The sequence below is a fragment of the Protomyctophum parallelum genome, assembly GCF_964188405.1.
Source record: "Protomyctophum parallelum genome assembly, chromosome: 22".
NCBI lineage: Eukaryota > Metazoa > Chordata > Actinopteri > Myctophiformes > Myctophidae > Protomyctophum > Protomyctophum parallelum.
Window position 1 is genome coordinate 2,323,771 of NC_139714.1, and position 15,373 is coordinate 2,339,143.

At 42.3% G+C, this 15,373-nt stretch overlaps 1 protein-coding gene across 1 annotated transcript; it reads right to left on the reverse strand.

Moving 5' to 3' along the window:
• Positions 1–2,040: 2,040 nt before the first annotated feature.
• On the reverse strand, positions 2,041–15,088 carry LOC310853605 (arachidonate 12-lipoxygenase, 12R-type-like; the record flags this gene model as incomplete). Its single annotated transcript, XM_083757998.1, is given in 11 exon segments — positions 2,041–2,220; positions 3,688–3,858; positions 4,321–4,421; positions 4,705–4,826; positions 5,522–5,691; positions 6,087–6,096; positions 6,472–6,545; positions 6,863–7,024; positions 7,027–7,068; positions 7,985–8,125; positions 15,080–15,088. Coding segments are annotated over 11 exon segments (1,182 nt in total).
• Positions 15,089–15,373: the final 285 nt, after the last annotated feature.

Genomic DNA, 15,373 nt, shown 5'->3' on the forward strand with positions numbered 1-15,373 from the left:
TACAAGCTCACAATGCGTCTCAATGTGATGCATTGTGAGCTTGTAGATCTGCTATTTTCAAATATAGAATCTTGTAAAACAAGATGGGGTCCATAGTACAGAAAACAACACTAGTAAACAAGCCCAAAACCCATACCACTATCTCCGTCAAAGTGTGTGCCGTCGGAACACTGGCCCGTCGGAACAATGGACCGTCGGAACAATGGACCGTCGGAACAATGGACCGTCGGAACAATGGACCGTCGGAAAAATGGACCGTCGGAAACACCGGCCCGTCGGAATTATGGGTGGACCCCCACCCATTCACACACACATTCATACACCGATTGCAGCGGAAGCCATGCAAGGTACCAACCAGCACATCGGGAGCAATGTGGGGTTCAGTGTCTTGCCCAAGGACACTTCGACATGTAGACAGGAGGAGCCGGGATTTGAACCGCCGTCCCATGGATCATTGGACGACCTGCTCTACCTCTTGAGCCACAGTCTTACGCAATACCCAATCTTTCTGTTTTATGAACACAAGACTCCTGTATTTTATACCTCCTACTAAGCATTTAAAGTATGAGGTATAAAGTACAGCAGCCTTGTGTTCATAAAACAGAAAGATTGGGTATTGGGTAAGACTGACGTTATGTATCTTTCAGGACCTTTCACTGCTTTGTCTCAACCATTACTGTTACGGTGCGTGTCAAAGTAGAACCCAAAAGCAGGCAACACAGGCAGAGTACTTTTCAAGAGTTTAATAGTGACAGAACTTAAGGGGAAGGCTTACATAATCTGAAGCAGGCAGGTCAAAAACCATAACATCCATAAGCAGATCAAAAACCATAATATCCATAATATCCATCCAAAAGGCAAAAAAAAGGGGCAAGTCATAACAAAGTCCAAAAATCAAGCAGAAGATCAAACCTGAGGAACACTGAGGAAAGATCTGAAAAAGCAGGAGTCCGGAAAACACACCAACATTAGGGGCGCGTTCGGCTATGCGCACCGGGAATGTGGTCAGTTTGTTGAGTGTGGTGGGCGGTGACGTCACAGAGTGCGTTCAGTGTGCCTTATTTACGAACGACCAGTTACAACACACCATTCACACTGAGCAACCCTACCCTGAGGGTAGGGTAGGGTAGGTGCGTGCACTCGGCACACCCGGTGCGCAGCGCACTGGATTTTCGAACGACAACGCACTGAGTGCACTGAATAAACGAACGACAAGAGAGCACACCAGTGCGTTCAGGGCGCATTTCCGAACGCGCCCTATGTTATACTCTAGCAAAGAATGAGCAGAATGAGTCCAGTCTTATAGGTGGAGGCTTCATAGGGGAAGTTGGCACAGGTGAGTAGTGAGAGGGGAACAATTGGGCTGATGAGGCAGTTGGAGACAGGTGTGTGTAGAAACAAAGGGAGGGGGGAGTGGCCAAAGTGGAAAGATGGACAGGCAGGGAGCCAGACCATAACAATTACTGTATGGCTCTGGTCTCAGCCACTGAGGTGAATATTTTGACATTCCGTTTTCTTTTCTTTTTTAATGTTGCCACTACTGTTGGAGCAGCCAAAAACAACACAGGTTCATCCAGATGTTCTGGGCATCTTTGTAATGTCGCTACAAGTGTTATTAAAAAGTAGGTAAAGGAGTAATGTTTGAGCAGACTAACATCAGTCACTCTACCATTCAATGTAGTAGAAGACGTGCAGGTTTACCCCGCAGCTACGTCAGCTCCGCCTACAGGAAATACGTAAGCTGCGACCATGAGACCCGTTTCTGGATTCGTCTATAGGAGGGGCTAGCGCCCCTCAAAAACAATATAATGCCAAAGACGCCATGGAAGCAAATGGACCCATTTGTACACTACATGGTGTAGATTTGGGTCCCAAACATGAAAAAGGGTAACATTTGAGGATCTGGGGGTCTATGGCCTAATGCCCATCTATGTGGGGGTCCCTGGAATGATATGAAAAATGTTGTGAGTTGAATTGAATTGAAATGTAGTTATTCAACAGTGAACTGACTTCCTGAGAATAACGTCAAACACAACCATGTCAAATGGCAACACTATTCTCCACCAGATTTGGGTCAATGTATGTGTACGGGACTTCCAGAGACTGGTTTCTGTCATGGACAGCTACACTGAACTTTGCCAGCTCTGCTTGGAATTTTTCAATGAGCTTGCGTGGGATCTCCTCGTTGAAATGCTCTTCTCTGTGATGGCCAAGCTGAACCTGAGGACATAGAAACATATATTATAATACAGGTCTAACTGCAACACATGTTCAGTCTGTGTATTCACCATTGTCTTTATTCAAACCACAGCCAGCTTGCCAGCAAGGTGCTACATAGGTGCTACTTCCCATAGACAGCCCATTCATCCAAACAGAAAAGTCCTCTCTACAACGTCAAAATAACCAACATTGCAGCTGCAGGGAAAGCTTGCATTATCCTCTTATCATTATCTGCAAAGTGTTTGTTTCATGAAAATCCACCGGAGACATTTTATGAGCTACTTCCTGTCAAGAAATTCCTTGCATGTGTTTTTTTGTTGGAGTTTGGAAGCGCTTGTTGAATATCACTCAACGGCCCATACCACCTGTTTTGAATTAGCACATGCAGGAGGTTGCTTTACGGTTAACGAGCACTTCCATACTCTGATACTTAGAAAATAATCATCTGCAAGGAATTTCATGACAGTAAGTAGCTCATAACATGTCTACAGTGGATTTTTATGAAAGAAACACTTTACAAATTGAAAGAGGATAATTCAAGCTTTCCCTATACAGCTACAATGTTTGACGTTTGATGTTGTTTAATATAATTAGATAGGACTTTTCTGTTTGGATGAATGGGCTGTCTATGGGAAGTAGCACCTAGGTAGCACCTTGCTGTCAAGATGGCTGTGGTCTGAATAAAGACAATAAGGGCCTTTCTCGGCCCCACCCTTCTCCCATTGTTTATAATGTGTTTAGTTTCCAAGATGGCCGCAGCACCAGGAGGGGGTGGAGCGGAGGTGAGTGGGCGAGGTCGACATAATTATGCCCTCACTGGGCTGCATTCAAGACACTTGCCTTGTGTCTGACACCTGACTTGTGTCTGAACACAGCTTTGATGGATGTGTTCTGCCCCCCCCCCCCTCCCCCATCAAACAAAATGTTTCGTCAGACTATATGGGCTTTCATTGGAAATGCATTGGAGCGGACACAAGCCAAACGCAAGACAGGTGTCTTGAATTTGTGAACGCAGCCCAGTAAGGGCATATGTCGACCCCACCCACTCACTAAACACAATATAAACAATGTAGTCAGAATTAGAACTTATGAACTGCATTGGCAGGGTATCTTGACTGCAATGTCATAATATACTGTGTATATCCTATACCCTAGCATATTCAAACCCATTCAGGACGGGAACCCCTTTTGGTGTTTTAAGCATTGTGTTATACTTGAGCTGTTGAAGAATAGCAGATCTACAAGCTCATAGCGCTACGAGCTTATAGATCTGCTAACTAACTAAAATATTTGCGTCTGGGAGGGTCCGTGGAACTACATATTTTGAGATGGGGGGGTCGGCTCCTTGACATTAAATAATTATTTTGAGCACCACTAACATTAGGTTTTTCAGAAAACTGTTTTGATTTAGAAGACATTTGTAGAATCGTCCTCAGGTCTAAATGGGTTAAAGAGAGTTACACTTACAAAGTCAATGGGCTTTCTGCTGAGGGACCACGTGACGGCCATGCCCTGGGCCGTAGTGCCGACATTAGGGAGGGTTTCCAACATGGTGCTCTCACTAGAGCTCCCCTTGGTGGTGGGAGGAGGACGTCGAAAGGTGCTGGGAGCGTTGGGCATCAAACCACTATATTCAAACTGTAATGATAGAAATAGAATAACATATTACACAGTATGTACAGTATTATATGTTCCTTCAGAACTGGAACCAAAAAACCACACCTGTGTCGCTAATATATTAAAGTCTAAATCAGGTTGATTAGGTGATGTAATGGTGATGTAAAACAAACGGTGCAAACACAAACATTAAACGCCATTAACAATAAAGAGACAATATGACGTAATGAGGTACATTATGCCGTACATTTTCCCTTCATTGTCAATGGTGTTTACAAAACAAACATTGAACTAAAGACAAACATTAAACCAGTCTGTGGTTCTATGACAGTCAGTGGTTATATGACAGTCAGTCAGTAGTTATATCACAGTCAGTCAGTGGTTCTATGACAGTCAGTCAGTGGTTCTATTACAGTCAGTCAGTGGTTCTATCACAGACAGTCAGTCAGTGGTTCTATGACAGTGGAATCTAAAAGGACACACCTGTCCAGAGTTGACGGAAGCATGCTGGGCGGAGCCAGTGAAGATCACCATGGTGGCAAACTTCACCAACTCATCCACTGAGCTTAGACTTTGAGGCACTCCTGAGTGTGGACAGAAAACATGAGAGAAAACGGTTGTTGGACAGAGAAAATCAAGTAATTACTTTTTGGGTAACGGCATTGGGTATGCTGTGTATAGGCAGGTTTTTTTGTGTTGCCGTTGCCGTGCTCGAAGGTCGCGTCATCGTACTAATACCTCAGCTGAAACTACGTAAACATGGACTTGGCATGGTTATGATACAGATTCAACGTCGGCTTGTCAGACACAACAACCAGGAGGATCAAAAGAGCATTGACCAGGGCGCAAAAAAAACCCTAAGCGTACCTGAGCTTGCTTTGGAGTAGAACCCATGCTCAAAGATGTCCTTGATCCACTTCTGCAGCTCATTGTCTTTTTGGACCTCAGCATCAGTCTTGTAATAGTAGCGGACGGTTCCCTCAACATACCTGCACAACACAACACAAGACGACATCAACACAACTTCAACACAAACACAAACACGACACGACACGACACAACATCAACACAACATCAACACAACAACAACAAAACAACACAACACAACAACAACCTTACAAATTTGACCCTGCCAAAAGTCACAGTTCTTGATTCTCTGCCAAAACTCAAAACTAACCTTAAGGATGGCTTACCAAATACAAGTGAAGATAGTTTAACGGATTAGCGTTATTCTGCTTACTAAAGAGCTGGAGAGAGATGGAGATGGAGTGTTGTCCCGATTTGATCACGTGATCGGAAATCGGGGACGTTCACGGCATTTTTAAATGATCGTTATCGGATCAGGGGCAAAAAAACATGATTGGGACATCCCTAGTATCAATATTATATCCATATCATGATATTAGACTGGATATTGTCTATGATTTTTGATATTGTACTGTGATATGGCATAAGTAAATATCAGATCGAGAAAAATCGTTATTGGCAAATACTCAATATCAAATGATCGGAATCAGATCGGGAGCAAAAAAAACTGATCGGTACATCCCTAATGGAGACTCCTGTCACTTATCAAACACTGAGTGAGTAATGTAGCCTATATTCGAATATAGAGCTATTTAACCCTTGTAACAAATAGAAATCCTATACTCTACCTTTAAGATTTAACAGCAGACGTTCCTACCTGTGAATGATGGGCCACAGTTGGAGTGCATCGTCCCTGTAGTAGTATCCTGGTAAAGAGTCCACGCCACGCTCCTTGATGTCATCAGGAGGACACAGAGAGCTGTAGGTCAATGAGTCCACGGACTTCCGCAGGACTGGCCCCAAAGCCTGTCCGCCTGAAGATACATTCTGGAAGAAAACATAGGACGACAGGTTAACATTAAATAGAGAAATGTTAGATTGCGTAAAGCAGCAAATCGGGCAGAACAGGGAGCACAGGAAAAAAAACTCAACTTAAAGCAAGAGTGGAGTAATATGTTCTCTTCTTAGTTTTAGTTAAAACTCCAGCTGCAACATTTTGAACAAGTTCTAGTCTGTCCGTTGTTTTCTTTGACAGGCCATAAAAAGGTGCATTACAGTAAGTGAGTCGAGAGAAAACTAAAAAGTAAACGTTTTTGTATCGTCTGACAGATAGGCTCTAATTCATGCAATGCTTCTAAGATGAAAGAAGACAGTTTTGGTAGCCTGATTAATGTGCATATTGAAATTCAATTCAGAATCAATAATGACCCACAGGTTCTCACGGTAGAGTTACTTATAACGTCAGTTTAGAGAGTCTATTTCATATTGATTATTTCTGCATGCTTACTAGAACCAATTATGAGAACTTCTGTCTTATCCTCGAGGATTTAGCTTGAGAAAGTTCCCACTCATCCAGCATTTAATGCTGGATAGACAACGACGGGTCAAGAGCAGAGGGGTTGAGCTACAGAGAGAAAGAGCTGGGTATCGTCAGCATAGAGGGGTTGAGCTACAGAGAGATATAGCTGGGTATCGTCAGCATAGAGGGGTTGAGCTACAGAGAGATATAGCTGGGTATTGTCAGCATACAAATGAAGGAAGATGCTCTAGGGCGCGCCCACCCTAGAGCACGTTCTGCTTGAAGTTTCTCGAGGGTTTTGTTAGCACTGTCGCAGTGAAATCAGGAATCCTCGGGCCAGGTTGTTGATCTGCAGAGTGTAGCGGGTGTGAGGAATCAGGAGCTGAGGCGGGAAAAAGAGAGATTGAATGACAGTATTGAAAATTAGTTCTTAAAAGCCATGATGATAACTGAATCCTCTAGCCAATGTTATACCTATAATTGTGTTGCTAATACAGTATGTGAATAATTATGATAGGTGAATATGATATGTTAATAATCTCAACTGAATTTGGATCGGTTGAGCTGCTGCACAAGAACGATATTTGATCAAATTACGATAGCTGTAGGCCTACCTTGTACAATGTACAGTACAGGGGGTGAACCATAGCAGTGACAGTTAACTTGTACAAGGGGTGAACCATAGCAGTGAACAGTTACCTTGTACAGGGGGTGAACCATGGGGACATTCTTTAGCAGTGACACTGCAAAGACCTCTGCCAGCAGGTGAGTGCGCAGCAGGTGAACGTTGAGCTGGTGTTCAGTGAAATCGGCACTTCTCACATAGATCTTGGCCAGCAGCCAGTCATAGTGGGAGTCAGTATAGGCAAGAAGATTGGATTGTCCTTTGATTCCTTCTGCTTCAACTGTAAGGAACAACAATGTACTATTAAATTAAATTAGATTGGATTATATTGAATTCAATTAAATTAGATTTGGCCCTTTCTTTCTTTCTTTGACAAAGTCAGAGAGAGAAGGAGGCTGGCAGGGCACTGTGTCAGGCACACAGAACTTGAGGCAAGTAAATTGACTCTGGGAGCAAACCCAGGGCAAAGCCAGTAGGGGAAAGTAGTGTACCACCTAGGTAGACGCACTGCGGCGTGACAGTTCTGATGAATGTCATTTTGAGATTGAGGAAGAAACGAGCGGGATGCTACTGTAACAACACTGCAGAGTTCAAGAACCTGATGTTAGATTGGAATTTGTGGAGGGCAGCAATCCAGGAATCACGAGTTGGTGTTGGCTAGACCTGCACTCTTGCAGTAACTAACTAACTTTCAGTACGGCTGCTGTGCATAGAGCCTATTGGTTCAATTTTCCAGTGTGGAAGCTTGTTCTCACCTGGATGGCGAGGTGCATCAGTTTGTGGTCAGGTGTTGAGTGTTCTCACCTGGATGGCGATGGGCATCAGTTTGTGGTCAGGTGTTGAGTGTTCTCACCTGGATGGCGATGGGCATCAGTTTGTGGTCAGGTGTTGAGTGTTCTCACCTGGATGGCGAGGTGCATCAGTTTGTGGTCAGGTGTTGAGTGTTCTCACCTGGATGGCGATGGGCATCAGTTTGTGGTCAGGTGTTGAGTGTTCTCACCTGGATGGCGATGGGCATCAGTTTGTGGTCAGGTGTTGAGTGTTCTCACCTGGATGGCGATGGGCATCAGTTTGTGGTCAGGTGTTGAGTGTTCTCACCTGGATGGCGAGGGGCATCAGTTTGTGGTCAGGTGTTGAGTGTTCTCACCTGGATGGCGAGGTGCATCAGTTTGTGGTCAGGTGTTGAGTGTTCTCACCTGGATGGCGATGGGCATCAGTTTGTGGTCAGGTGTTGAGTGCAGCAGCACCAGTGGAGCCGTCAGGTGTTGCTGCTCACCGTCGATGATGTTTTTTTCAAATCCATCCAAATTCTTATAGTCCTGGAAGATGTTGCCATTCTGTTGGAAACACTGTTAGGCTATAACCTAATGAAGATGTTATAGTGATAGTATCCATGATATAACACAGGTGACGTCACCAGGGTTGGGAGGGTTATCCCCTACAGTTACAAGTTACTTGCTAAAACATGTAGTCAGTAACGTAATCCCGATTACTCAATTTAAAAAGTAACTACAAGTTACTTTCAGTTACTTTTGGATTACTTTTAAGTAAAACTCAATTTAATTAGATAATACAAGTTTTACCATTGATAGACAAGAATGTTGAGCCTATGAAATTAAGATAAGGACAACTGAAATATGGTTAAGGTCATTTAATTAAGAATTTGACCTCTCTGAACAGTTACATTACTGTAGAGTCATTGTGTCAACTTATAACAGATCATAAGAAAAATGCATCTTGACCTACAGAACCATTTTGATTGATTGACAACAACCAACAACTTTGACAACCAACAACTTTGACAACCAACAACTCCATCCATGTGTGGTCAAAGTGGCAAATAAAAACTATTTTTGACATTCCTGGCTGACACTCATTTAGATAGACATGGCATGAGTTTAAAACATTGTAAAGACTCATTTATATAGTCTACAAAGAACTCAGCCCTATACAATTATATTTATACCCCGTAGGCTACTCTTTAAATAAAAAGCCTCATTGTATTTGACCTAAAAGAGAAGACTGCGCAACCCATTATTTATCCCCAATCCAATATATCATATCGTCACCTTATTAAACTAATGGCCTAAGTAATTTTTTTGCTATGTTGGCCTGTCACGTGTCCCCCCACTGTAGTGCGTGCATGTGCACATCTTGTTACCGGGGCGGACCGGGGGGTTTTCCCAATGACCCAAATCACTGAATGCTCCTTTAAAGATTCCATATTTGTGGTTTCAATAATTGGGTCTTATCAGTACAGTTAGTGCTTCCATCACACGTTACATAACATGAGAAAAGGGCCATTTAGGTGCAGAGGTGAGTGGGTGCGTGTCATACGGTTATTAGAGGTTGCTTGCTTTTCAGAGGACAGGGTTACTTGAGGTCAGGAGGAGATCAAGTTCTACCAGTTCTACCTTATCAAACCCAAACTATTTGGTTTGGTACGGTAGCTTCGATAGTTTGTGACATCTTGATGAGACATCCTAGAGACAGTCTTAGACCTTGCATAGTTGTGATGTCATGCATGAGAATTGACAATGGAAACAGAAAGATAAGAGTGAAAACCATCATGTGCATGTACGTACATGATGGGTGATTAGATAACGATAAAAAGAGCATGCCAGGATTTAAAGAAATGCACCGTCACACCTAGTTCCATGCTAGGGCTACTAACTTTGATCAGAGGTGAACAAGCTTCTAAGTGGATATTGTGGACGCCCAGGCTGCGGATCACTGGTCTCCACGGATTAGGATTGTGGAGAGTTATTATAGTTATGTATTGTTACACCACCAAGATCAAGCTCAGTGAGCAGATGGAGGTTCTGGGTCTGTAAACTCAGTGAGCAGATGGAGGTTCTGTGTCTTTAAGCTCAGTGAGCAGATGGAGGTTCTGTGTCTTTAAGCTCAGTGAGCAGATGGAGGTTCTGGGTCTGTAAGCTCAGTGAGCAGATGGAGGTTCTGGGTCTGTAAGCTCAGTGAGCAGATGGAGGTTCTGGGTCTTTAAGCTCAGTGAGCAGATGGAGGTTCTGGGTCTGTAAACTCAGTGAGCAGATGGAGGTTCTGGGTCTGTAAGCTCAGTGAGCAGATGGAGGTTCTGGGTCTTTAAGCTCAGTGAGCAGATGGAGGTTCTGGGTCTTTAAGCTCAGTGAGCAGATGGAGGTTCTGGGTCTTTAAGCTCAGTGAGCAGATGGAGGTTCTGGGTCTTTAAGCTCAGTGAGCAGATGGAGGTTCTGGGTCTGTAAGCTCAGTGAGCAGATGGAGGTTCTGGGTCTGTAAGCTCAGTGAGCAGATGGAGGTTCTGGGTCTGTAAGCTCAGTGAGCAGATGGAGGTTCTGGGTCTTTAAGCTCAGTGAGCAGATGGAGGTTCTGGGTCTGTAAGCTCAGTGAGCAGATGGAGGTTCTGGGTCTTTAGGCTCAGTGAGCAGATGGAGGTTCTGGGTCTTTGCTGTTTTTCTCAAAGCCTGTATCTGCCTAAACTTAAGAAATAAGAAGGAAACACTTTCTCTCAACGGTTAAATCGTTTTTCAGCAAATGTATTTGCTCAGTACTGCCCTCATTTGCTTTTGTAGCAAATACATCCTTCTGAATAGAAGTGTTTTTGCTGCACCATTTTCCACTGTAAATAATACATAATAGGCTACAGACACATGTGGCTGTGTACAGACATGTTGATGACCCCTGGTCAGGAGACTGATTATAATAATAATGTTGAGGCTGAGGTTGTGATTGATGTGCACTTTGAGGTCAAAGTTAAGAGACTAGGGGCTCCATTTCCGTCACCGCTAAACCCCTTATCCCTAAACCCCTTATCCCTCAACCCCTTTGCCTTTTTTACTATTTTGAAAAACATTTTTGAATAGTTCAACTAGCCAATCTACATTGACACGTTGTGAGCTTGTAGGCTGGCCATTAATTTTAACTATTAAAAAATGTTATGCAAAATAGTTAAAAAAAAGGCAAAGAAGTTTAGGGATAAGGGGTTTAGCGGTGACAAAAATGGAGCCCTATATCTCTAAAGAACTACATACATCATATTAGATTATGATCATCTTTACAGTGCTAGCCTATTTATTACCAACTGCAATCAATGGCAAACCACTTCACCTGTGGGCAGTGTACAATTTCGTTAGCCTAATAGGATAAATGCATAAGTCATTTTTTATGATTTTCGGATAATAAGGAAAAACACATTTTCTCGCAAGTATGTAAGAGTTTTTAATGCAGATTTTTACAATGGTTTCCTGAGGGGTTAACAAAATGTTTTTTACAAAAGGATAAACATGAGAGTCATTCCATAACAAAAAAAAGTGACTTAGGCCATTTTCAAGAACATAATCTGTGACTTAGGCATTTTTTAATACATGTCTACTAAACACCTGGGGGTCTATTAGAGTGATGTTAACTCCATACTAAACACCTGGGGGTCTATTAGAGTAATGTTAACTCCATACTAAACACCTGGGGGTCTATTAGAGTGATGTTAACTCCATACTAAACACCTGGGGGTCTATTAGAGTGATGTTAACTCCATACTAAACACCTGGGGGTCTATTAGAGTGATGTTACCATACTAAACACCTGGGGGTCTATTAGAGTAATGTTAACTCCATACTAAACACCTGGGGGTCTATTAGAGTAATGTTAACTCCATACTAAACACCTGGGGGTCTATTAGAGTGATGTTAACTCCATACTAAACACCTGGGGGTCTATTAGAGTGATGTTAACTCCATACTAAACACCTGGGGGTCTATTAGAGTGATGTTAACTCCATACTAAACACCTGGGGGTCTATTAGAGTGATGTTAACTCCATACTAAACACCTGGGGGTCTATTAGAGTAATGTTAACTCCATACTAAACACCTGGGGGTCTGTTAGAGTAATGTTAACTCCATACAGAACACCTGGGGGTCTATTAGAGTGATGTTAACTCCATACTAAACACCTGGGGGTCTATTAGAGTAATGTTAACTCCATACTAAACACCTGGGGGTCTGTTAGAGTAATGTTAACTCCATACAGAACACCTGGGGGTCTATTAGAGTGATGTTAACTCCATACTAAACACCTGGGGGTCTATTAGAGTAATGTTAACTCCATACTAAACACCTGGGGGTCTATTAGAGTAATGTTAACTCCATACTAAACACCTGGGGGTCTGTTAGAGTAATGTTAACTCCATACAGAACACCTGGGGGTCTATTAGAGTGATGTTAACTCCATACTAAACACCTGGGGGTCTGTTAGAGTAATGTTAACTCCATACAGAACACCTGGGGGTATATTAGAGTGATGTTAACTCCATACTAAACACCTGGGGGTCTGTTAGAGTAATGTTAACTCCATACAGAACACCTGGGGGTCTATTAGAGTAATGTTAACTCCATACAGAACACCTGGGGGTCTATTAGAGTGATGTTAACTCCATACTAAACACCTGGGGGTCTATTAGAGTAATGTTAACTCCATACTAAACACCTGGGGGTCTGTTAGAGTAATGTTAACTCCATACAGAACACCTGGGGGTCTATTAGAGTGATGTTAACTCCATACTAAACACCTGGGGGTCTATTAGAGTAATGTTAACTCCATACTAAACACCTTGGGGTCTGTTAGAGTAATGTTAACTCCATACAGAACACCTGGGGGTCTATTAGAGTGATGTTAACTCCATACTAAACACCTGGGGGTCTGTTAGAGTAATGTTAACTCCATACTAAACACCTGGGGGTCTGTTAGAGTAATGTTAACTCCATACAGAACACCTGGGGGTCTATTAGAGTGATGTTAACTCCATACTAAACACCTGGGGGTCTATTAGAGTGATGTTAACTCCATACTAAACACCTGGGGGTCTGTTAGAGTAATGTTAACTCCATACAGAACACCTGGGGGTCTATTAGAGTAATGTTAACTCCATACTAAACACCTGGGGGTCTGTTAGAGTAATGTTAACTCCATACTAAACACCTGGGGGTCTGTTAGAGTAATGTTAACTCCATACAGAACACCTGGGGGTCTATTAGAGTGATGTTAACTCCATACTAAACACCTGGGGGTCTATTAGAGTGATGTTAACTCCATACTAAACACCTGGGGGTCTATTAGAGTGATGTTAACTCCATACTAAACACCTGGGGGTCTATTAGAGTAATGTTAACTCCATACTAAACACCTGGGGGTCTATTAGAGTAATGTTAACTCCATACTAAACACCTGGGGGTCTATTAGAGTGATGTTAACTCCATACTAAACACCTGGGGGTCTGTTAGAGTAATGTTAACTCCATACTAAACACCTGGGGGTCTGTTAGAGTAATGTTAACTACATACTAAACACCTGGGGGTCTATTAGAGTGATGTTAACTCCATACTAAACACCTGGGGTCTATTAGAGTAATGTTAACTCCATACAGAACACCTGGGGGTCTATTAGAGTAATGTTAACTCCATACTAAACACCTGGGGGTCTATTAGAGTAATGTTAACTCCATACTAAACACCTGGGGGTCTGTTAGAGTAATGTTAACTCCATACTAAACACCTGGGGGTCTATTAGAGTAACTGTTGTTTGCTGTGTATGCAATGTAAAAATGCCCAAGTCACACAAAGTGAGTTAGGCGGCAACGTAAAAATGCTCAAATCACACAAGTGACTTAGGCAGATCATCATTTTTGAAGATTGTGAGCTTTGTGATTGGCTGAGGACATAGGCGATGATCCAGAACGATGCAGCAGCCCCAGGAGATCACCTGTATGCAGAAATCTCAATTTCGCCAAAAAATGACTTAGGCATTTATCCTATGAGGCTAACGATTTGCAACTTGCATTCAACTGCATGTGGCATATTATCACATTATTCTGTTGTATCTGTTGTGAGATCTTAATTTTATTGCATATTAAAATAATAACTCTAGTTTTTGGATAAGGCAGGTTTGGGGCCACAATGAGCTCGTAGATCTGCAATTATTGCAATTCTTTTTTATTGGAATCCTGAATAATTGTTTAGCTATTTCTGAATTAGAATCCTGAAAATGAACGTTATTATTTAATTTCAAATACATTTATATGAACTTAGATGCAAATACATTGGACATAAAAGGGCAGAAGTAATTTGGCCTAAATAAGGTTTATAATTGCCTAAGTTAAAATGGCATGTTCAGATATTGGCCTAAGTCATTCTATCCTTACATGTTACATGATTGACATACACCATTATTTGTATGTCAATAATCATATTTTTTCATATTCTTTGGAATTTAAATAATTAAGAAATATAATATATTCTACATTTGGCACAGTTTTTTGTGTTTCCTGAAAACCTTGAAGAAATGACTTAGGCAATTTGTTTAATAAGGTGACAATATATGCTCTCCTATCTAGTATCTCTGCAGTGTTGCCTGGTCTGATTATTATAAGCCACATTGGGCTTATTTTTCTGAAGTTGCTTGTAAATAATGGTAGAACGGTTGTGAGCTTAGATCGTCTATTTTCAAATAGCCAACATATATAAATATGCACTTTGTCTAATGGACGATATATATAGCTTTGAAGTGCTCGTGTGGCCTTTTATAGTCACTTCTTTTGGGCTTCTTTTCATAGACCTGGTTGCTCAGAGAGTCAGAGAGGTGCGCGCTGCGCTCAACTCCAATCCATTCCGTTTGGTGTTATAATAATTTATAACTTGTTTGTCAAATTAATGAGGGGAAGGGGAGAATGTAATCCTCATGTAACCCCCGTTACTGTAATCCAGATTACACATTTTAAAATGTACTCTAAGACGTTACAGTTACGTTTTTTTTTTTACTCTGATTACAGTAACGGATTACATGTAATCCGTTACTTCCCAACCCTGGACGTCACATATACAGTGTGTGAATGCCCCCTCCACCCATCAAACAACATTTTTCGTCAAACCATATGGGCTTCCATTGGAAATGCATTGGAGCGGCCATTAAACACAGACACATGCAAGGCAGACACAAGACGGGTGTCTTGAATGTGTGAACGCAACCCAGTAAGGGCATATGTTGACGCACCCGCTCACCTCCGCCCCACCCCCTGCTGGTGCTGCGGCCATCTTGGAAACTAAACACAATATAAACAATTGGAGAGGGGTGGGGCTGAGAAAGGCCCTGTGGGAGTATGGGATTTATTTTTCACAAAAGAATCACCCAAACGCCAGCCTGTAATAGTAGGGGGTATTATCGTCATAACATGGTTAAAATCGTTACGCGGTGGAAAAAAGCACCACATTGTGTGGTACACACACTCTTTAGGGTGTATCTCACCGACACCATCTCAGAAGGGGTGCCCAAATTTTCAGACACATGAAAGGCTTTTTTTAGGGAAAAATCCAAAATGGTAGCCAGAAATGACCTATTATTCCTAAATGTGATATCATTCTGAAATTCTGACTGATTGTGCCAAGTATACCTTTTACATTTATAGTAATTAGACTAATATTAAGGACACGTTCGAAAATACCGCACCGGAGCGCACTCGCCTATTAGTTTGCATTGCACAGTGCGCTCAGTGCGCTATTTCCGAACACGCCCATATGTCACGACGCATTGTCAATGGGA